This window comes from Perognathus longimembris, chromosome 2 (assembly GCF_023159225.1).
Source record: "Perognathus longimembris pacificus isolate PPM17 chromosome 2, ASM2315922v1, whole genome shotgun sequence".
Lineage (NCBI taxonomy): Eukaryota > Metazoa > Chordata > Mammalia > Rodentia > Heteromyidae > Perognathus > Perognathus longimembris.
In genome coordinates, this window is record NC_063162.1 from 67,591,298 (window position 1) to 67,614,036 (window position 22,739).

At 50.2% G+C, this 22,739-nt stretch overlaps 2 protein-coding genes across 3 annotated transcripts; both read right to left on the bottom strand.

Moving 5' to 3' along the window:
* Positions 1-39: 39 nt before the first annotated feature.
* LOC125346662 (ral guanine nucleotide dissociation stimulator-like) lies at positions 40-13,668 on the bottom strand. 2 transcript variants are annotated; one of them, XM_048339405.1, is made up of 15 exons: positions 13,503-13,668; positions 7,834-8,027; positions 7,276-7,335; positions 6,339-6,532; positions 5,856-5,985; positions 4,849-5,063; positions 3,973-4,188; positions 3,612-3,715; positions 3,100-3,160; positions 2,360-2,428; positions 1,861-1,944; positions 1,339-1,371; positions 932-1,053; positions 645-740; positions 40-327 (listed from the first exon to the last, which is right to left on the bottom strand). In XM_048339405.1, exons 4-15 carry the CDS (start codon positions 6,360-6,362, stop codon positions 69-71), a joined length of 1,413 nt encoding a protein of 470 aa, XP_048195362.1. In that variant the 5' UTR covers positions 6,363-6,532; positions 7,276-7,335; positions 7,834-8,027; positions 13,503-13,668; the 3' UTR covers positions 40-68. The 2 variants fall into 2 exon arrangements, 1 of the variants encoding a protein (XP_048195362.1); XR_007209997.1 differs by lacking the exons at positions 40-327; positions 645-740; positions 932-1,053; ... (9 more) ...; positions 7,276-7,335; positions 7,834-8,027 and adding an exon at positions 10,264-10,651.
* Positions 13,669-15,582: 1,914 nt separating this feature from the next.
* Positions 15,583-21,377, bottom strand: LOC125346664 (biliverdin reductase A-like). Its single transcript, XM_048339406.1, has 4 exons — positions 21,208-21,377; positions 18,642-18,761; positions 16,978-17,075; positions 15,583-15,731 (listed from the first exon to the last, which is right to left on the bottom strand). Exons 1-4 carry the CDS (start codon positions 21,360-21,362, stop codon positions 15,598-15,600), a joined length of 507 nt encoding a protein of 168 aa, XP_048195363.1. The 5' UTR covers positions 21,363-21,377; the 3' UTR covers positions 15,583-15,597.
* Positions 21,378-22,739: the final 1,362 nt, after the last annotated feature.

Below are 22,739 nucleotides of genomic sequence, written 5' to 3' on the forward strand. Positions count from 1 at the left end.
TGGTATTTTCTTCTGTTCAAATCTATACCAATGAGTGTATGCAGGCATCTGGGGTGAAGAGATGCAGCTTAGGTTATCTCCTCCTGGCCAACTCTCCTGAAGGTCTGGGGGCTCAGGAGTGGCAAGATTCCATCGTATTCTTGAAGTATCTTTGACCTGTAGATGTTTGGGGCAGACTGGTACAAACGATAGCAGTGGCAGTAAGGACGGGGTGAGTAACCCAGCTGCACGGTGGGTGGAGCGCTGCTAGTCCCACTGCGGAGCCGGTCACTTGTCTTCAACTGGGAGCTGCCATCTCTGCTGAGCTGTCTGGTAGGAGCCTGGAGACTGAACGGAGAGGCTGTCTTAATTCCAGGGACTCCCTGAGCACACAGGGCTGCCCCAGACCCCACTGCCCTCCCACCCCCATGCCTGAGGTAGCCTTCATTATTCTGCTCCCTTCCAAGTAGCCCATCTGCCCAGTGCTCTGAGGGCCACCATGTGAGCCCAATGAAGAAAGTGAGCTGGGCAGAGCTCAGGACACACAGCCTAAGCACAAGGTGGCTGTGTGGAAGTAGGTGGGATGCCGGGGCCAGTTTCTCGGGTTCGCTATGCCACCATGCAGACCCTTGTGATTCCCTTGCCCAGTGGGCCCAGGCACTCACTGTCTTGAGGGCTTCCTCATGAGAGGGCTCCACCTGGGGTTCCTGTCCAGGAAGCCTGCCCTGACGGGAGGCTCCAGCTCCATAGACAGCTTGGCACTAAGACAGGAAGTGGCTGTGAGGATAGCAGGCTCCACACTGGGGCTCCCTCCCAGGAAGCCTGGGGACTCAGGAGCCCCTGCACCCTGCCTTCCATGGGCCCCAGTGCGATGCTGCCTCAGGATACAGGCTGTCAAGGTTGGTTCTGGACATCCCCATGTTTGCTGCCCCCAGGATCCGCTGCAGCTCACCATTCAGTTTCACTGAGGCGTTTCAGATTGGTGAACCATGACACAAAGTTCACCTCAGGAACCACATGGAGCTCCTGACACGTGCCCTGCAGTTCCTTGATGAGGGACATCACCTTGAACTCCTGGTTGAGAGAAAGGCCAGGAAAGTGATGGGCGTAGACCAGAGCAGGGTAGGCCTACCCTGAGGTCTTTACCTGGGCTTACTCTCCTCTCTCTGTCTCACACTCAGTGTTCTCCTCATTTTTCTGCCAGGATGCAGTGCCCACCCCCAGGAAGCTGTCCTAGATGCCCCCTCAGGACCCCATGTCCTATCCTCTGTACCAAATGTGGCCATCTTCAGAGGCAAGGAAGGACCTCAGGGGCCTGCACAGCTTGCCTCCCTGTGGTGGAAGGCTTCATCTTCTCACCTCTCGTCTTTGTTTCATGGATATCCAAGTGCCCTGAAAATCAAAGAGCCAATGTGTTTGGAAAATGGGGCTTCCACATTGAAGGCAGCCTGGTCACTTTGTGCCCCCAATTCAGGCCGGCAGAGGGCAGCATGGGTCCACACCTGGACCAGGGTTGCTCTCAGTCTAGGGCAAGGAGTCCCTGGGGTCTCAGGACAGGGATCTGACTGCTCAACTGTCTCTGGACATTGCGTTCACCCAGGCTTCCAGTGACAAGGCCACGCTAACCCCATAGGCTTTGTCACCTTAAAGACCTGGTGTCACATTCTCACTCTCCCTTACCACCCACTGAGAAATGTCCCCAAGTCATCAGCAACATTGGGGTGTGGAAGCTTGGGGAATCAGCAGGGGGGATGGCTGTGGTGCTTGGCACCCTGGGGCTGGGGAGGACTGGGTCTCTTGCTGGAAGTCAAAGGGTCAAGGTCAGCAAGACACTCCATTCCCCAATGTGATTTCCCAGCCCTGAGCCCCCTGCTCACTCACATTCTTGGAGTCCTTGTCTTTTTGCAGTGAGGCCAGGTGTGTGAGGATGGTGCCCAGGTGAGGGACCGTGCCCTCGGGATAGTCCTGTGGCAGTGGGTGGAGAAAGATCAGAAGGGTCCTCTTAGGCTCCTCCCTGGCCTCCCCACATTTACCCCATCCCCATGGAGCCAGCCACCAGGAAGATCTTGTGATACACAAGCTCATTCCCCCAATGATCCACCCTTCAAGCCCAACCCAAGGCCACAGCCCTGCATGTGGGAATCACTCTGGGTCTGTTTCATTCCTGGGCTGGCCCTTGACAGATGTGCAAGCTGTGTAGCCCAGCCCATCACCTGCCACTGGGGTGGCTGCAGCTCCACATGTTGACTCTGGCAACATGCCAAGTGGACGGAGGCCAGGTGTGATGGGGAATTCAGGGAGTGGGCCAACAGGTTGGCTGGGCTGTGGGAGTCCCCTCCACTCCTCCTCGAAGTGTCTGGCCTCAGGCATATACACTCACCAGTTCCTTCGGTTTCCTCTGGCCTCTCCTGAGTTTCTTCCAAATGGCCATATATTTGGATGGTCGCCCCTGGCAGGATTTCACATGCAGTTAGAAGACACTTATCCTCTCACCATCCAACCCTCCAGAGTCCCCACTTGCCATGTGTTGGGACAGCCACAGCCTGGTCTCTAGTATCTCAGGCTCCTGGTAGCCATCAGGACTCTTTCCTTGGGATGGTCAGAGATTCGACCAAGGCCTGTCTACACTGTGGTAGTGGACATTTGGATCCCCAAAAAGATTTCCCTCCGGCTGCCTGGTCCCGAGGACTCCCCACCCCTCCATCCCAACCCCATGTTCCTGGCAAGGCCTCTGTCCTGGGATGTGGATCCCACATAGAATTAGAGCAAGGCATGATTGGCTGGGTATAGAGAGGCTAGCCTCTTCATAGGCCACCCAGTAGGAGGAAGGTTGATAGGAAATCCCAGCAGGATGCTGGAGATCTCCAATCCTGACAGTTGCTCCACCTTCAGACACCCAAGTTGGCTCCTCTTACACTCATTCACTGTGTTGCCAGGGTTGGCCTTTTGCTCCCCTTACAATATACCCCATACCCAAGCATAGAATAGATGCTTCTGGTTTCTTAGGAGTCATACAGAATTCATACATGATTCCCACTACAATTTGGGAAAGGGAATCAATGGGGAGAGAAGTCTTGCCCTTCCTCCCCTGGACAAAACTTATTCCAGGGCTCACGGCACCTTGTAAATTGTCTCCTTGGAGAACATCCTCTTCAGCTCCTTGAAGACCGCAAGACTGTCCCTGGAGGATGGGCAGAGACAAGGTAAAGGTGGGAGAAGGAGGGAGAGGAGGAGTGTGAATGGATTTCCTTTTTGAGGACAGACTTTATCCTAATGGGAGAGGAACTTTGGGTGTGGCTCTTGCGGGGCCCTTAGGGCCCATGGTCTGGAGCAATGCCTTGGGGGAGAACCCACTGCCACCCCCCCCCTGCAAATTCCAGAGTGTCTTTGTTTGCAGAACCCTGTACAGACTGGTGTGGCTACAGTGTCTACAAAGGACAAAGTCCACTGTGGCCTTGTGCCATATGTGACAGAAAAGGAAGCCGAGTCTAGCAGGCAAGTCCTGGGCCAGGCCCCAAGGTGTCTGAGTTGTGCAGAGTAGCAGTGCCTGTGCGGGATATTGCCATGGGGCTCCCAGAGGAGGGCTGCTAGGCTGAGGAACCAACATTTGCCCAGGGGAAAGGCACACCCACCTGGACACAGCTCTCCACGTCCTCTTCAGGCCTTGGAGAGGGCTGCTCTGCAGAGCAGAGAGTACTGCGAAGAGGGAGCAGACATTCCTCAGCAGATGGCACTGCTAGGGATGAGAAATGTGTGAGGTGAGCTGTGGAGCTAGCTCCCGTGCTCCTGCTTAGGCCCTAGGGCTGGGCCTTGTCACTGGGCTGAAGGGTGTGGTGCTTGGGGGAGATGGCAGAGCAGGGTTGCAAAGAGCCCAGGCCAGGGCAGAGCATGGGCAGGGCTTCAGGCCTCAGGCAGGGGGCTGTGAGTGAGCAGCAGCCTCATGGCATGGGTGGGAGAGGGAAGAAGGGTGCCTGGGCCCCGGCTGCAGCATACCAAGGCCACCTCTATCCAGTGTTCCACCACCTCAGCCCTCTCTGCAGCCTGCACACTGTGGTCCCCCAGACAGGTGGTGATGACACAGCTGGCCACTTGGTCGCAGTGCGTCAGTATGGCAAGCACAGTGGGTGCCAGGCGCTCCTGTCTCTCATCGTTGGGGTCTGCTCGTACGTAGTGCAGGCAGTGGTAAGGCTTGAGCTTCTTGAAGAGCTCCTGGACAGAGGAAGTGAGTGGTCAGTGAGAGTCTGCCCTGAGGCACCCAAAGCCCCTGGCTGGGCAGGGAGGCAGAGCTAGGGACTGGGGCTCAGGAAGCTGACGAGTGTGTCTAGGGTTTCAGGAATCTCCAGGGTCTGCTTCTGGATCATTGAGAGCCCCGGGAATGTGGGTGAACCTAATGAAAGCATGGGGACACAGGAAGGAGGTCACCCTTTTACTAAGGTGATTTCTTTCTGCCAACCTCAGGTGCCTTGGCCTGCACGCCCCAGGCAGGGCCTGATTTGACTTTCCCCATGCACCTCCCTTCTGTCTCCAGTCCCCTGGCATTTGGGCTCCAACCTCAGGCTGATCCTGTGTGTGTGCCAAGAGATGTCTAGAGTCATCAGGACCCTAGTGTGGGCAAAGGGTGCAAAGGCCAGGGGAAAGACCAATGGGACTAGGGTCCTGCCTGCTCCTCCATGTCAATCCTGGAGCCTTTTGGATCCATGTGGACCCTGTGGCTCCCAAGGGCCCTGTGGAAGTGGAGATGGCTTGACTGGGATTGGCAACCGTCAAGCTGGGATATGGAGGAGAAATCTCCTGGGCAGGGAAATGATGTGTTTGGGCAGTAGAGGTGGAAAGGAAAGACTGCAGGCCCACACCTGCCTAGCTCCTCACCACTGTCATGAGGGAGAACTGCTCTGCCTTCAGCTCAGGCAGCCACTCCAGCACGTGTGCTCGGGTCAGGTCATTTTCAAAATCCTTCATGGAAATCTGCGACGGCTCCCTGGAAGAAACCTGAAAATCCTCCAGGTCCAGGAACTCCCTGGGAGCTGGCTCTACTTCAGCAGGCATGTCTGCCTCTTGAGCTGGAGGTGGAGCGGGCTCTGGCTCTGCAGCACAGAGCAGAGCAGGATGGGTCTCATCAGCCACTGGCAGGTCCTGCTGTGCATCCATGGCACCAGCTGCATCCGAGTCACCTCCTGAATCTGTGGCATCCACGTCTAGGTGTGCAGTTGGGACGGCTGCCACATCCAGGGTGGTGGGTAGAGGCTCTCGTGCAGATGGCTCTGGTTCCTCATCAGGAGGAGGAAGGCAGGCGGCCTCTCCAGCAAGCGAGCAAGACTCCTCTTGCTCCACACAAGGACCCAGAGCAGAGTCCAGTCTTCCATCGCCTGGGTCCTCTAGCTCTGGCCCTGTGTTATATGATGCAATCGCCTGGGGAGCCTCTGGCTGAACGGCACATGCTTCCAGTGCTGGAGCGCATGTTGCAATTGGTTCAGCCTTGCCCTGAGGTGGCTGGTACTTTGGAGTGGACACTGACATGGCCTCTCCTTCTGCATGGCCTGGGTCCTCTAGCTCTGGCCCTGTGTTATATGATGTAATGGCCTGGGGAACCACTGGCTGAACGGCACATGCTTCCAGTGCTGGAGTGCATGTTGCAATTGGTTCAGCCTTGCCCTGAGGTGGCTGGAACTCTGGAGGGAACACTGACATGGTCTCTCCTCCTGCATGGCCTGCTGCTTGGATTCCTGGCGCTGAAGTTGTTGGTGCCACTGGGCTAGGTGACCCAGGCACAGAGCTGCATGTCACCCCTCCTAAATCAGATAGAGGAGCTGAGTCTTGGAGTTTAAGCTCCAGACTTGGTGCTGGGGAAGGGGAAAGGCTGTGGGTCATGGACTGACCTGCAGATGGCTCCATCAAAGATGGTGCAGGGGAGCCAGAATATCCATCTCCCAGTGGCTCATGCTGGAGCTCCACAGCATGTCCTGGAGCTGAGGGGGGTTCTGAGGCTGTACTCAGTTCTAGATATGACTGAGATGGGAGGATTGCTTCCATGCTGGGTGTTGGAGCCAGTGCTTCAGGTGCCCATTCTTGTGCACTTGCATTGTCTGCAAGCATTGGGAATGTAGGCACAGCTGCAAGAAAAGATCCACTCCAGGACCGCCTTCCCCTCAGTCTTTCCTAATGCCAGAAGACCCTTGCCTCCCTGACAAGCACCAGTGCCTCCATTCCACCCCAGGGAGCCTTGCCAGGCTTCCTTCAAGGCCTCTGGATTCCCTGGCTTTCTCTCTCTCTCCTGGGCCCATGGTAGGCCTGAGCTTTCTTCAAGTGGACAGAACTCAGAATCTCACAGCGGTTGTCTCCTCTCCAGCCCATGTACTCACCCTCCAGCTCAGGCTGCTTGGCATGCATGTGCTCCAGCTGGGTGAGCAGACGGCGGGCCTGAAGCTCCTCCAGGGACCCGGCCATATTGTGGTGTAGGTACTGGACTAGCTGATTTAAGCAAGTCGCATCCTGTGCTTGAAGAAAGTCTTCTGGGTATTCCTTCATCCAGGAACCCAGGATGAATGAGAAGGCTCTAGTTGCAGGGTGGGAGGGGGGAACAGCAGAGTCACAGGCTGGACCTCTCCTCTCAGATCCCCTCAAGCACATGGGTGGGAGCTTTGCTCCTGAGCCTGCTCATGTCCATAACCCAGGGCAGGCCTGCTGACCTGGCTGGGTTCCAGGCAACCTCTACAGGAGGGTGAGACTAGACTTAGATCACAGGTGTGAGCACCACTCTCCCCTTCACCAAAGCCCCACACCCACCTCCATGTGTCCCTGGGTGCCCTTCCCAAAAGGTCAACTCTGGGCTGCGTGGTCCTGTTTCTTGGTACCCCCAGAACCCTGCACGTCCTCACTGAGGCACTTCCAGTATGCTTCATGAAGTCCTTGAGCCTTGTGTGAACTGTCTCTGTCTGACTCTTGATACAAGTAACACATCCTGACCCTTGAGCGCTCACTGAGCCCCAGGAAACCTACTGAATGCCCACAATGAAGCAGGGTGTGCCTCCCCCTTCTGTGTAGCCCTGATGTTTGCCAGGGCAGGCAAATGTGCCTGGGCTTTCCCGGTGCCAGAGGCCTCTCCCACTCTCCTCTGGCACAGAGGATCACAAACCTAGCTCCTTGTGTGGACACATTTCTGCCTGGAATCAAGCCCTCCTCCAGGAATCTCAAGTCAAGTGGGTGCCATTTGCCTTTGCCCAAGCCTCCCCAAGGCCGGCTCTCCAATGTACCCGCCCTGAAGACAGATGGTCTCCATCTTCTCCCAAGCCCACTCACTGTTGAAGCTGCTCCTGCGCTCCTGCCTCCTCATCATGACGATCAGCAAAAGAGCCGTATCTAGGGGACACCACGACATGTCACTTGCACTGTGTCTGCTGGTGACATCTACACTTCCTGGTGGTCCCTCTGAGCATTGGATGGAGCTCAGGATGACAAGAATCTCCCTGTTCTTTCCACTGAGTGGGGCCAAGAGTCTGCAAATGCATCCCCACACTAGACCGTGAGCCCACTAGCTTCCTTCCACCTAGCTCAATGGGTGCAGGGTCTCTTCGGTGTCCCCATTGGGCTTCCCAGTGTGGTTTAGTTAGGTCAGGAACTGACCTCTCTTCATGAGAGAGGGGGCAACTCCCAGCAACACCCACAGTACTGGCTACCCTGGTGTGTAAGGCCAAAAGTGGGAAAGTCATGTTGAGGGCCCATCCCACTGCTCCAGCCTCAGGCAGTTTGGATGTTGGTCTTAGCATGCTAGGTCCTAGGATGCAAGTGGATTCACACTGGTACAGCCCATGCCGAGCCCTAGCCCCTGGGCCCGTCCGAGTCAGACCTGGTACATACCGATTGAACAGTAGGCTCAATACTTGGTGGGGGGTTGAAAAAGTCCGGTAGGTCCCCAGAAATACGGGGATAAAGGAGGCATCGCCAAAGAGCAGGGAAGGCACCAAATGGTCGACTAACTTCTCCAACTTGCCTCCTGGAATATATCCTGCTTTGCAGGGATCTGAAAGGGTTGGGGCTAAAATCCGCCCATACTAGGGTGAAGAAAGGAGAAACAGATGAAACATGGAAACAACAGCACATTGGGCAAAGGCTCATGGCCATACAATGAAAACAGCCTGAGGCATACATCTGATCTGCATGTACACATAGGTAAGCTCAGTCACACTCACACACACACACACACACGTACACACCCATGTATCCACAGCCCCCACATAAATGGAAACACACAGGGGGTCTGAGGCTGCCAGAGAGTAGTAGGTGAGTGGAGTACCCCTCTTTCCTCTCCTCGGGCTCCCTAGATTCACCTGTGGCATGCATGGTGGATTTCTGCACAGACGACTGGGACAAGGGATGACCCAGCATTGGCGAATTATATCAAATTCTTCATTTGGATTTGATCTGCGAAATACTGGGCAGCAGCAGGAAAACATGTTGCTGCCCCCAGTTTTCCTACAACAGAACTGACACAGCCGCATAGAATTGTGGGCTCTGCCTTGCCCATTGTGACATCACCTTTGGATTTGGTGTCATCACTGGAAGTCCCTCCCTTTGAGCCTCAGTCTCAATGGACCTCCTCAAAGGTCCACTGTGTGCTGTCTGGGCCCTCTGGTAGGTCAGCAGCAAGACCAGAAGGACACACACCTCCACACACCTCCCCACTGTCTTCTGTCCATGGTTTGGGGGACACACTGACTTGGGTTGAGACTCAGTCACTTCATGCAGTTCAAATGCCTTCCCGGGCACAAGTGTTTTTGCTTCACAGGAGTCCCCAAGTCACCCCACTTCCTCCTAGTGCTTCCACTTAGCATCCGTTTGTGTGGATGTCCTACGCTGAGTAGGACCCTACGTCTATCCTATGATTGCGGATCCCAAGAGTTCATGTCACCATTTGCACTGCACTCATGTACAGATGAGGTTCCTGTACCTTGTGTCCAGAGAGAGAATAAACTGTAAACCAGTTGTGCAGGCCTCTCATTCCCACAGTGGGGAGACTGAGGCAGGAGGATCCCAAATTCAAGGCTAGGTTGATCTTTGCAAGAGTCTCAAAGTCATGCAAGACAACAATGAACCACAGAAAAAAGGGGGACCGGGAGTGTGTCCTAGTGGCAACAGTGCTTGCCTCGTATACATGAAGTTTTGGGTTCAATTCCTCAGCACCACATATATAGAAAATGGCTAAAAGAGGTGCTGTGGCTCAAGTGGCAGAGTGCTAGCCTTCAGCAAAAAGAAGCCAGGGACAGTGCTCAGGCCCTGAGCCCAAGCCCCAGGAATGGCAAAATAAAAAATAAAAAATTATAATAAAAACTAAGAACAAAGGGAAAAGCAAGACTTGAGCTCCACATGGGTGTCAGAAATTCACAAGTGCAGACACAGACAAGGACTTCTATATTTGGGAACTTTCCCATGAGAAACTCCCATGATCAATACACCTATCTATGGAGAGATGTACAAACAGGACCTCATAGATATAAACAGGGCACAATAGTGATGTACTCCCATCTACAGAGACACAGTGGTGATCATGTGTATTCCTCACATTCATGCATTGTAGTGAGATACTGAATTCAGCTCTGCTTGCTGCAAGGTCTGGGTGCTTAAGAAAGGATGGGTGAGAGGTGGGAAGCTCCGGAGGAAGACCCCTGACATCCGTCTTCCTCTAGAGTCCTAGGCGGGGCCTTTCCTTCGGCATTACATTCTCCCTTGCACCAGATGTCACAGTCAGTGCTGAAGTCTCTGATGATGGCAAATTGTACTCACTGCCACCATTCACACATTGAGAATCAAGGTAGTCTATGTATTCAGCCTGACTTGGAGCCATGGTACAGGCATTTTCTCAGGAAAACCCAAGGCCACCCTCTAACCCGGTGTGCACCACCATCACTGGGACTGTGCTGCCGGTCCAGCCACCCAAGGCGCTAATGCTGTACCCTATCCTGATGCCATATGGTTGACACCTCCTGCCTGTTCTAGGATGTGACGCCTGTGTGAGCGCTACAGGTATAATCCATGCCTGTGACAAAGTACTTGGTGTGCCTTTTCTCATTCTTTTATAATGATGTAGACTTATTCTTTTTTAATTTCCAAAAGCCAATATACCAATAACCTACTCCACGTCACAGCGCCGTAGGGAGGAGAAAACCGAAGCTGTAGTACAGAACAGTCAATTCAGCTTCACCGTGGTAAGTACTTTCTGTGTCTCCACCTCCAGGACCCCATCCCCATGTGTTACTCCCACAGCAAGTAGAGGCATAGGCATCATCTTTCTCCAACACGGGGATCAGGCTACTGGAAAGGAGTGAGGGCAACTCAGCTCCTCTTAAGAATGGAGGGAAAGGGAAACAGCTGAGAACAGCAAACTGGGATCCGGTGCTGCAGTGCCCATTGCTTCCTGTCCTACTTCTCTGGGCGGCAGCACATCTGGACTGCCTCTGCCAGCGCCAGGCAGTGAAGGATGTGCTTCCTTTCTGTGGACAGTTCCTTCTCAGACACCTGGCCTAAGAGCTTCTGGACAAACAGCTCTTGATCTTTCAGGAAAATCTTCTGGTTGACTCCTACGCTTGGCAGATTCTCCAGAGACCCACATTTGAAATGGAAGCTTCAAAATCTGTTTCGTTTGAAGCCAGGCCCCTTCTCCTCAATCCAGGTTAGTGGACTGCAAAAAGACAAGAGAATCCTCATGATAAAAAGCACATGACAGGAAAGAGGTGGGAAGGCTTGCCAACCTCCTGGGGCCAGGGCCTCTGTGGGCACCCAACTTCCTTGCAGCTGTGGCTCAACATGTTGGCTCAGTGACATCCAGATGTTCACCTCTTTGCAAGACATTAGGGACTGCGTTTCCAACTTTGGTGCCAACTGCTCTTGGTTACTTTGGTCCCAGCATAGCAGAATCTACTCATTGACTTTGTGGAAACAAGTCTGGCATTCAGACCTTTCCTTTTGTGCAGTTCTGGGGCTTGAACTCAGGGCCTAGACACCGTGCCTGAGCTTGCCTGCTATAAGCTAGGCTAGTGCTCTTCCACTTCAACCACAGCTCCCCCTGTGGCTCTCTTGGTGTTTATTTGGAGATAAGAGACTCATGGACTCTCCTGCCTGCAGTGGCTTCTTCATATGGGGTCCTCAGATCCCAGCTTCCTGAGTAGCGAGAAGTACACAACTAATCCCTAGCCCAGAGCCTCTCAGGACTTTTTTCCTGGAGTTTTATTGTTCCTTCCAGAGTGTTCATGTATGGAAGACAGGCCATCCAAGTACCACTTGCAATCATGTGTGTTTAAAGTGTGAACATTTCATGAGGAAGGATCCTTAGTGTTCTTCTCATCACAATCTCAATGACTCTCTCACCATCACCTCCCATGCAGGAAAATGCAAACTATTGGTTCAAAATCAGTCCTCTCTATTCTATTCAGATTCTCACTGGAGCACATATCAGAGCTCCTGAAAACCTAAAATCAAAGTCAGATACATGTCAGTTCTTCAAAGTGTGACCCTCCTTTCTCTGAGTTGCTTTTGGTTGTTTCTTTTCTGGATTTCAGGTAAGAGCTGTGATGTCTGCCTGTGCAAAAGGAAGAATCTTTTCCCAGGTAAATTCTGACCTAAAGGAGAGGCCTGGTCCATTCATATTCTGAGTGTGTACAGCAAGTGATTCCACATGGTCCAACAAAGCCAGACGTGGGCTCCCTAGGGCTTCCTCTTTTTCATCCCTCATCAATAGTGACAAATCAAATATTCACCAACCAGAGCACTGACAGTGCTTGTCCCCTTTGCAGGAAGCTGCCTGGCCACATCCTCTACCCAGTGTCAGCCCCTGTCTGTAGTGCTGCCGAGGTGGCAATTTTCTAGCCAGTCCTGAGGAACCAGGCAGGGCACAGGCCTGTGATCTCCTTCCACAGCACCTTGAGGACCCGGATGCAGTCGATTTAGTCACTGCTTATATACTGGATAGCTGCATGAGTTTGGCTTAAGCAATATCTGAATGCATAGCCATAAAAACAATTGAAAAACTGCCAGTAAGTTAGGAGGGACTAGAGTTTGGGAGTAAGCAGCACTGAAATGTCCTAACTCCCTCTGGGATGTGGGGCCGGTGACCCTTCCCCTCAATGCTAAGTGAGCACTGTGAGGAAGTACAGACAGTAACTCCCGAAGTCTAAACTTGGTTCAGTGTGCTTCCAGCACTGTTAGGGAGAATTCACACAGCTTGAGTGCTGCAAAAAGCAACTGGCCTAGGGACTTCAGAGCCCTGTATCAGTTAGTGGTTGAAGAGAAAATGGCTGCATAGTGTCCCAAGTTGAAGGCTCGCTCCTTTGTTGTGGGTCTATTTGGGGAGGTGCTGAAAACCTATGAGTTAGGGTCTAGTGCAAGGAGATCACTGGGTGTGTGTCTGACCCTGCCCCTTCATGGACTGTGCAGCCTGCTTTGGCCGCAGGAGGTGAGCAGCCTCTGCCACTGCTCACTCTTGATTTCATGATGTCAGCCTCACCACCAGCTCATCACAACTGTGCCTGCGCTGAAAGGCCTGAAGGGGAGCCAAAACACACCTTTCCTCCTGAAATCAATTTCTCTCTGTCATTTGTTCCAGACAAGGAAAGGTCTAACAGCGTCCTTGGGAAGACTTTTGGATGCCCACCTCACTAGGCTGGTATAAAGACTGAGTTTGCAAACGCTCGTGAATGGTCAAGCCATGCTAGCCACAAAGCATCGCCTTAGACTGCATTTGTACAACAAGGGTCGGATGGTTGACCGCTACTTTTCTAGGTATTCTGTGGGCCATTTTCACGATTACTTTGTGTTCTCATTCACTCAACTACACTGTCTGAAGGTAACTTGAGGAATTCTGTCCTACGACAACAATTATCAGTAGCTCCAAATGTGTGCCGTTTCCTTCTTGGAGCTGAAGTGTCTCATTCTAGCTTACAGAATCAGATAAGGGGGAAGGAAGAGAGAAAATAACTGGACACATGCCAAAGCATTCCTCCAAGGCACAGTCACAAGCCAGTCACAGGCTAAGAAGACAGCTGAAAGACAGTGGATAGAACCTGAGGTAATATAAATACTCTGAGTTATCTCAGAAAATTTCTCAAGTCCTTCAAATTTGAGGCACTGAAGAATTTTAAGATGTTTCTTACACATCCATTTCCACATCAATAAAGCTACAAGAAAGGAGCTGGGAGCAGGGGTGCAGGCCTAGAGTCAAACTACTTGGGAGGGTGAGGCAAGAGGATTACCTGAGCCAAACAGTTCGGGACCTTCCTGGGAAAACAGTGAGAACCCCATCTCTAAAGTAAGTACACAAACAAAACCACAGTAAACATGCTTCAATTCCATAAGCCACGACCCACTCACTGGCAAATGGAGACAGCACAAGTGAGGATCCTTCCTAGACTTTGGAAGCTGCCAGCTCTCTGCAGTAAACACCTGGCTGTGCCCCTTGGGGTTTTCTCTATTGTCATCCTTGTGAACAACGGACACATCCCAATGTCTCCTTCCTATTACTGTCTCTCACAACTTACCATTTGTCCTTGGTCTCCAGATGCACAGTCATTTTCATATATTGCTCCTCTTTTCGCTCTTCCAAAGTGGCAGACACAAGAGAAAGCTCACCAAAGAGGGACACCAGCCAAGTCAGACGAGAGATGGCACTAAATGCAGGAAAGCCAAACTGCGCCTCTTCCAATGGGCAAGCTGTGGGGAAGCACAAATACTGTGAGGACTAGCAAGAAGAGAATGCCTGACAAAGGGCCAGTGGTGTGGAAGCACAAATGCTGAGGGGACTGGCAAGAAGAAAATGCTTCACAAGGGAAAGAGTCCAGCAGCCAGGGGAGAGCAGATGGACACAGGGACCTTGCCTTACCTGGTGGCTAAATGTGGACTCACAAAAACAACTCCCTTTTAATTTTGAAATTCCATTTTGCTAGTAAAATGAGACGTGCTACTGGCAGCAGCACGCAATTCAGCTAAAGAGGGTAATAAGGACTTTTAGGCTTCTAATATAGTCAGCATATTTACATGCCCATACATAGCCCCATATGCGTGTGCGCACAAGTGCGTGCACACACACACATACACACATATCTCCATGCTCTTCAATAAATGATTGAAAGTCATCCAGCAGCCAAGCACAGTGGTGCAAACCTGTAATATCACCTACAGGACAGGGACACTTTTGCCCAGGCCAGCCTGGACAAAAGTTAGTAAGATTCTATCTCAAAAAGCAGGACCTGTAGTCCTAGGTACTCAGGAGGCAGAAGGGGTAGGAAGATCACTGACTCAGGCTGGCACCAGCTAAATGTGCAAGACCCTATCTGAAAAACAAACAAACAAAGCAAAAGCAAAAGCTGAAGCATGGCTCATGTGAAGCAGGTCTGAAGTCCTGAGTTATTTCCCATCACCACCCAAAGGAGACGAGCCACCCTCTATCGGCCCTGAAACATAGATTCTTATAAACTCCACAAGAAATGGCACACATCAGAATATCTTAAAAGACTGGAGAAAACAGCAATACCTTTCATCTAGTTCAAGGTCAACAAGCTGACAGAGTACAAAATGTTTCCTTAAGTCTTCATAAAAAGTACACTCAGGTATTAGGATTAAGTATTAGAATTTCTGCTCAAACATGATGCTCAATGCTCACCTCTGGCCTTAGCCCAAATCTTAAACAGAACCTAAACTGAAGACTGCGTATATGTTGCATTATGTTGATGAAACATTTGTTATAACTGTGACATTAACACTTAAAACAATGAGTATGCTGTAGAAGAAGATCCAGAGAATTTGGTAGCTCATGTCTATAAGCTAAGCTACTTGATTTGAGGCCAGCTGGGCCAGGAAAGTGTGTGATACTCTTATCTTTAGTTAACTTCCATAAAGCCATAAGTGGAGTTGTGGCACCTGTGGTAGAGTGCTAGCCTTGAGGGAAAAAGCAGAGAACATTCAGACCTAAGTGCAAGCCCCAGCGTGACACACAGAAAAGTTCTAAGTAAAAGCAAACAAAAGTAAGAGAAAGCACTAGGATCGAAGGGAAGCATCAGACTTAGAAGGAAAATCGGCTCTGTCTGGGTTGCTTACCATCTCCTGTAGTTCATCTCCTCTGAACACATTACTAAAAAGCTCCTGTAAGTTTCTGCCACATAGTGAAACTCCAGCCTGGCTTGTCACATGACTGGTGTGTGAGCTCAAGGCCTATGAGCATCTATTGTTTTACCTGTACCAAAGGTAATAATGGCCAACTTTACATGACTATCATATGAGTTATATGACACTTGAATTGTTATCCCTCCTGTCACAACTCTTGTATGACATTTTCAATGACCAGACAAACTATGAAGTTGCCTTGTTTTGAAACTATTGAACACATGAAGGATCTTACACTCAATGAGGTCGAGGATCCTAAAGATCTGCTTTCCCTAAGAAAAATCACTCAGGTGACTGAGTGATCACTCAGGACTCAGGTCCTGACTCCCACATGAGAATCCATCCATTCATGAGAACAGGAAGCTCTCAAAGAATGACTACCATACAGTATATAGTCCAATATACAATACATGAAATACTGTCCACCCAGCCAATGTTCCTATAACTTCCGGAAGAAGGAAAGGAGCTGGGCATTCAATGTGTCTGCACACTAAACTGACCTGTGAAGTGAAGGGATCCTTTCAGCAGTTCTTTCCCCACGACTTCTTTTTTCAGGAATGCAAATTCCTCCATCAAGAGTTCTATGTGCTCTTCATGCAAGACCTTTCCTGCCATGACAAAAATGGGAAACACAAGCCAGTTAGGACCACTGTGTACAGTTGCACATCTTGAGATTCTGTGTCTGCCTCAGGACAGGACACATGTTCCTTATAAATATTGCTCCCAGCAGGGTTCCAGTGTCTTACTGCTTGGTTGTAAACATGGCAGAGGGGTCCAGTGGGATGAATCTGGGCCCCTCCTCCCACAAACAGACCAATGCTTTTGTTTTGCCCTCACAGGATGGAAGTGGCTCTTAAGGGGAGTTCAGATCTTCTCTGTGTGAATGTGCCAGCCAGCCTTTCCACATTTCCACTGGGTGTGGGACAAAAGGAGGCCCACTCCACATGCCAAGTGGATACAGCTGGTTAAGCCTGGAATTCTAGCTTTTGTACTGAGCCTCATGTAAATCTGTTTTCTTTATGAGATACCAAGGCTCAGGGATTCGGTTACAGCAGGAGCAAGTAAAACACCTTCTTCAAGAGTTTATCTGAGCATTAAGTACAGTAAGTACATAAAAGAGTTTTCACATTCTTCACATACAGTGAACATTTCTAAATAGTTGTTACCTAGGTGAAAATGTAGAAACTATAGAAAATACACATAGAACAATCAAGTACTCTGATTGGGGCACTTTTCTATTGGCAATATAATCAGCAAAAAGTCCTGACTCTAGCTTGTGTCGAAAGAAACTACATATATATATATACTCATATATATGAAACATTTTCTATATGAAGCCCAAATATGTGGAAACGAAGGACTTTTTTCTGAATTTATTCTTTTTTGCTGACTCTGTATTCTTTACCTTATATATGGCGTATTCATATTTACGTCTGTGGCACGTGGGGGGAAGGCACAGAATCAGAGAAAAAAGGGAGAAAACGTGCAGCAGTGGAGTGCACGGACTGCACCGGACATTGATGAACGTGAACTATGCAAAGTGTGGGTGGAGCTGGGAGAGGGAGAACAGATGACATTGTGTGGAAGAGAATGTACTTATTTCTGGATGTATGTGAAGGACACTGCACTGTTTATCACCTCTAAAACAACAATAAAGTAAACTGGAAAAGAAAAGTTTACACATTTGCACCCATCCCTGTGCCCGCCATGTCCCTTGCTTGTGCATCCATCCATAGTGGAGGCAGAGCAGCATGGCTGAAATGGGTTCAGCTTGAAAGGTACAGAGATGAAGTCACACTCCTCAAGGTGGAACACCTTAGGAAGGGAGTCGTGCAGACAAAGAGCATACATCACCTTTCTCGTGCGCCAGGTCCCACACTTCCTGAGCGGCTGCCAGTGACAGTGTCATGGGGTATTCCACAAGGACGTGCTTGCCAGCACTTAGGAACTGCCTTGGAAAAACAAGAAACATAGCACAAGAACTGTTCAAACGAGTGTCACTCAGGGGATCCTCCAGATGGAGAATAGCATCTGTGTATGAATGATCACTGACAGGGTGGAAGGGAGTGCTGGGAGATGGCTGAGTACCCTTTGAGAGCCTCTTCAGCTCTGATATACATGTCCAATCAGTGGCTTTCAGTTACATACTATTTTTCAGTTACTGTGGGACACACATATATATGTGGGACACAAATATATTCTCAAACAAACTACTTCTTCCACAGTATTAGAAAGACTACAGACCCCATAGCAGTGAGCCGTCTCTGAAGCAGTCTGACCAGGTTTAGCCTAGGACATCTGAATTAGGTCCTGTTAGTAGAAGTCATTTTCCAGATTCAGTTTTGCCTAACATGTTTCTTGGCATTTTCTGAGATTTTTTCCATTTGCAAATTTTAGTGTGCTGGAGGTAGGCTGGGGAGGGGAGGGGATAGGGGGTAGAGAGAGAGAGAGACAGAGACAGAGACAGAGAGACAGAGACAGAGAGACAGAGAAAGAGAGAGCGAGAGCGAGAGCGAGAAAGTGCTCGCACCCGTGTGTGTGAGAACATAGTAGTCCCTGAGGACCATACTTTGAAAGACCTTCAACGCTGTCCTGTGGAGTGTGAAAATGATTGTCTTCATACCAGGCTGTAGGCATTTAGAGATACCAGAATAAATAGATCACCTTTTCAAGGAAATTTACCCTGGTGCCCAAGAAGTTGGAAGGGGACTCAAAGGAAATTTTATTGTCTACTTAGGGCTAAACTGACTCTCAGGAACAGCAGTAAGTGGCCTCTGGGTTTCCTGTGAGAACCCAGAAAGGAAGCTGCACCTCAGGGAGGCAGTGACAAGCCTTGTCACCTGGCCCAGCTCCTCCCTGGGCCTCCTCCCAGCGTACCAGGCCCTGCCAAAGGCTTGCAGAGCTCTGGGCTGTGCATCCACTCCCCGGAGATGCCCCACTGAGCTTCTCCTGCTCTGCAAGCAGAAACATCTCCTGTCTTCCAGCACACCATCTCCTTACACACATATGGCAAGAACATTTCAACATGGAACAATTAAAGAGCCAAAAGAGCTTTTGTAAATGTGCAATCTTTCCTGCCCTCCCATTTTTAGGGGCTTTAGGGGATCAAACAGACTTACTAGACAGGCTCTCTAAAAGGAGAGATGCCTCCCTCAGGCTTCTTTCCACCGGCTCCACACCTTTCCTCCAGCCTCCCCTCTCCACAGGCCACATAAGCTTCTCAAAATGAAGCCTTGTTGTGGTCCCAGTGAGTGCCTCAGGATCCTTGAGCAGGCTCTGAGCACCAGCCAGGCAGGGATATAGTGGCTGTGCATCCTAGATTCAGCATGCTGTCCAGGGACATGGAGAAAATCACCACAGTAACACACACTATCCCAGTAGAGGCCTGACAGCAGCTTTTAAAGATTCCAAAACAACCACAAGTCTTCTCTTAGCCTTAAAAACCCAGGTGCAGGGTTCTAGCTGGCTCAGCGCTTATTCCGTGCACAGGCAAAGACTGCCTCCAGCAAAGAACCCACCTGATGTAGCACTCATGGCTGGAGGTCTCACTGCAGATGAAGGCCACCTCGACCTCTGGGCTGGAAAGAGCATCTTCCAAAGACATCTGCTGCACGTCTGCGATGCTGCCAAGCTCCCGTCTAGTTCAGAACAGTGCAGAAAGGGTGCTCACAATAGGACTGCCCTTCATCCTTCCCAACAATGCCCAGACATCAGCCTTTGGAAAGGACCTAATGTCCTCCCTCCCACATCTGGGGCATTTCCCATGTAACTTTGGGTAGTCAGGGGATCTGGACCTGGGAGCCAACACTGCCAGTGCTGGTAAGAAGCCAAGAGAGGCTCTGAGTACTATTTTTCTAAAATAAAAGAATAATATCCTTTAATGTCAAATAAGTTCCAGACACTTAGTCAAACTTGGGTACAAAATATAGCCTAGATCCAACCAGAACATTCCTGGGGTGCCATTCACCTTCTGAATTCAAGCTCTTTTGCTTACTTCAAGGCCTGGTGACTGTCAAGCAGAAGGTGAGGGTCTCTGCCTCCTCTACCAAGTGCCACAGCTGGATGGGAGCAGGACCAGGACAGGAGCACAGGTACTCTGACTCATACAGGACATGGAGGAGTCCAGCGATGGAAGAACAAAAGGCATGGTAGTCTGTCCCATGCCCAGTGCTGAGGCTGAACAACAGATGACCTCAAGGGACAATGAAGGTGTGGGACAGGCCCAGAGTCAACCAGCTGGTCCCGCCTGTTTCTCAGTCCTTGGGCCACAGGTGGCTAAGATGGCGCGTAACGATGAACCCGGAGGCGATTCTGTGGGTTGTGACACACCAGCTCTTCTGCCCTTAGGACAGCTCATGCCTCCCCCCTTACACCCCTCCCCATCCTGCCGATCTTTGACCTGATTGGCTCCTCTGCCCTATTTAGCTGTATGTACTTCCTCAATAAACAAGATCTTGCACAGACTTGACTCCCAGACGCATCTGATTGTCCTCCCTGGAGGGAGGGCTGGGTGCCAGCAGTCTGTCGACCCTATCCTTTCTTGGCTCCTTGGTTGGGGCATGCCTTCCCCATCTCTCCCACAGGTCGGGGGAGCTGGAGGGAGGGGCAGGGCTAAAATCCCTGACAACAATGGACATAGCTACCAGCAGAGGCTCCAGCCAATCGCAGTCAAGGCAAGAGGAAGGAATTTGGGGAAGTTGTCTCCCCAAGAATAATATGCTATGTTTCCTTCCATGGACCATCCAACTCACTATAGGATGTGATCAGGATTAGTGCATGCCAACCATATGCTAGGCACTCTAGGAGAAATAAAATTAAACAAAACCCTAACCTTTCCATGAGCAGAAGGCACACATAGGCATACCCACCCCCCCCCACACACACAATGGAAAGCTGGCCACATGAGGAATGTGCTGAAAAGCAGGGGTTCAAGGATAAAAGGCAAAGAAGACTGCTAGCCTAGGGTTTCAGAAGAGGATTCCTGGAGGGTACAGCAGAAACAGGCCAGGGGGTAATGAGGAACACTGTGGTAATGGCAGGGTGTAAGCTGTGTGGGTATAAGGCATTGGCATGAACTGCCCATCTTCCTACCACTATGGGGCTGGGGAAAAGAAAGTCCACTTTATCCTTGAGCTGGAGTGGGGTTCCAATGCAGCCTCAGAGAAGTATACACAGGCTGTTACTGGGTGTGAAACTCTTAAAGTGTTATATGAAGAAGCTTGGCAAAGAGCAATTCTAGAACTTCTAGGGCTTCCTGGGGCTTAAAAGTTCACATTCAACACTTAGAGGAACAAACAGACTGTAAGAATGTGTCCTGATGAATTACAATATGAAGACTCTCCAGCATGAAAAATTACAATAGTCTGCTTATTTAGTTTAGTGTCTCCATCTAGCTGACTATTAATGCTGGTAAATGACATTGTACAGAATCAGCTTGGTGTGATGGTTGGTGAGTTTGTGTGTGTGAGTAGGGTTGGGGAAAGGAAGAAACAGAGTGATAGGCTTGGTTTCCTATCTGTTGTAGGAAATAAATGGTCTTTAAAGAAAAGTGGGTTTAAAAGTATTAATGTAAGAGAACACCCAGTGTTTAAAAGATTAGCTTTGGAATCATTCAGTCTTACATTCTTAGGTTTTCCAGGTTGTGATCTCTAGAAAACTACTTAACCTTCCTATGGCTCAGCTTCCTCATTGAACTAGTGATGTTGACTATGTATGGGACTCAGAATGCCAGAAGGTGTGTGACTCCTGGGGCCACCATAAGGATGCCTTCTCTGATAGCTGGTGGAATGATAAACTCCCACACATCCACCAGCCTTTTGTAGGCCAACCCCACCCTGTATTTACTGTGTCCCTTCTGTAGCAGACATGCCTGGTGCTCGTTTTCCCTGTTCTGTCTTGGGGTCCCCACTTGATGCCCACACCAGCTTAAGGCCCCTTCCTTTTCAGTTGCAAGTTCAGCTCAAACCTGAGACTTTGTGGGAAAGACTTGTATGGTTTTCTCATCTAGACGATGTCTATGTTTTGTTGCCTTATCTTTTACCATGCTTTCTGCAAATTATAGGGTACCAAGCAAGTCCAAGCCACCTGGAAACGAAGCCGATCAATTTCAGGCACACCGAGGATCCTTCTGGATTCTGCAAGTCCCTCATCCTCACGGATCCAGCTCTGCCAACACCAACCACCACCACGCCCAACTTCCTCACAGGCTGAAACACAACAAACCAGGTGGAGTTTGTCATTTAGCAGAGAACAGCAAAGGACAGCCAAGAGGAAGCAGGAAGAGCTACCGTCCCACAACACAGGCCAGCTGTCATACTGTGGCTGGACTAAGGTTCTCCTGGGCTCACAGGTAAGTCAGCTCTGCCCAACACATCCTGATGTGGCTTTACTCATGTTTTTGTGTGAAAAACTTTCCAAGTGCCCACCTCCAATTGGCTTTCTCTACCTATTGCCACCTCTCTAATGATGAAAGAATTCTCTGCTGAAAGTTCTGCTACCCAGCCTGAGCTGTGGCCTCGTCCTCTATCTTCCAGGGACGTGAGTATCTGATGAGTCCTTCAGCAGTTACTGCAGCTATATAAGATGCTGGCAGACAGGGGCACTTGGAAACAGGACCTACGTGGTTGACGTCCTTACTATAGCTCTCCACAGGTTAGCCACCACCATGGCCACTCTACTGTGACACCTTACATACCATCTCAGTGCACTGCAGGAGGCTACATGGATATTGATTACAGGGAATATCAGGTCTACATTTCTAGATTATGAGACAACTCAATGTAATCTGATTTCTACAAATTACTTCCATGTATCCCTTAAACCCAGGTGTTGAATGTTTCTGAGCACAGAAATAGGAATGTCACCTCAGACTTGTCCCTTCCCTTCACCTTTGTGATCTGTCACCAGCTGCCACCCCTGACACTGCCCCTCTTCTTTTCTCTTTTGCTCTAGCCTTAGCTCAGATTTCTTCCAAGTCTTTCAAGGTATGCTAGAAATGTTCTTATTACTGACATCTTATTTTGTTCCACGTGGCCAGAGAATATTCTTTCAATGATATAAATCTCTTGCAGTGTGCAGAGACTTTTCTTTTGGCATGTGTGCCAGTACTGGGGCTTGAACATGGGGCTTCATGCTCTCCCTTCCTTGGCTTTTGCCCTTAATGCTGGTGCTCTACCATTTCAGCCAGACTTCTACTTCTGATTTTTTGCTGGTAAATTGAAGAGCTGCTCAGATTTCTCTGACCAGGTGAGCTTCAAACTAGGATCCTCAGTTCTCAGCCTCTTGAGCAGCTACTGTGAGCCACCAGTACCCAGTTCTGAGACATGTTTTATGATACAGAATATAGTGCTATAATTTGGATCTGAAGTGTCTCTCCCAGAAGCCAAGGTATTCAGCATCAAGAAGTTAGCAATCCTGGATTGTGGGGAACCTTTATCAGGCAGGACCTAGCAGGAGGTCTTCTGGTTATTGGGGACCATGGCTTCTCCCTTCTGCTCATGAGTAAACGGCTTTCTTCTGAGACATGTGTCCTGTTGTGTTGGGGCACCTTGCCACAGGCCCAAAGGCAATAGGGCAAATGACCATTGACTGGCACCTTCAATTTCTGACCCAACATA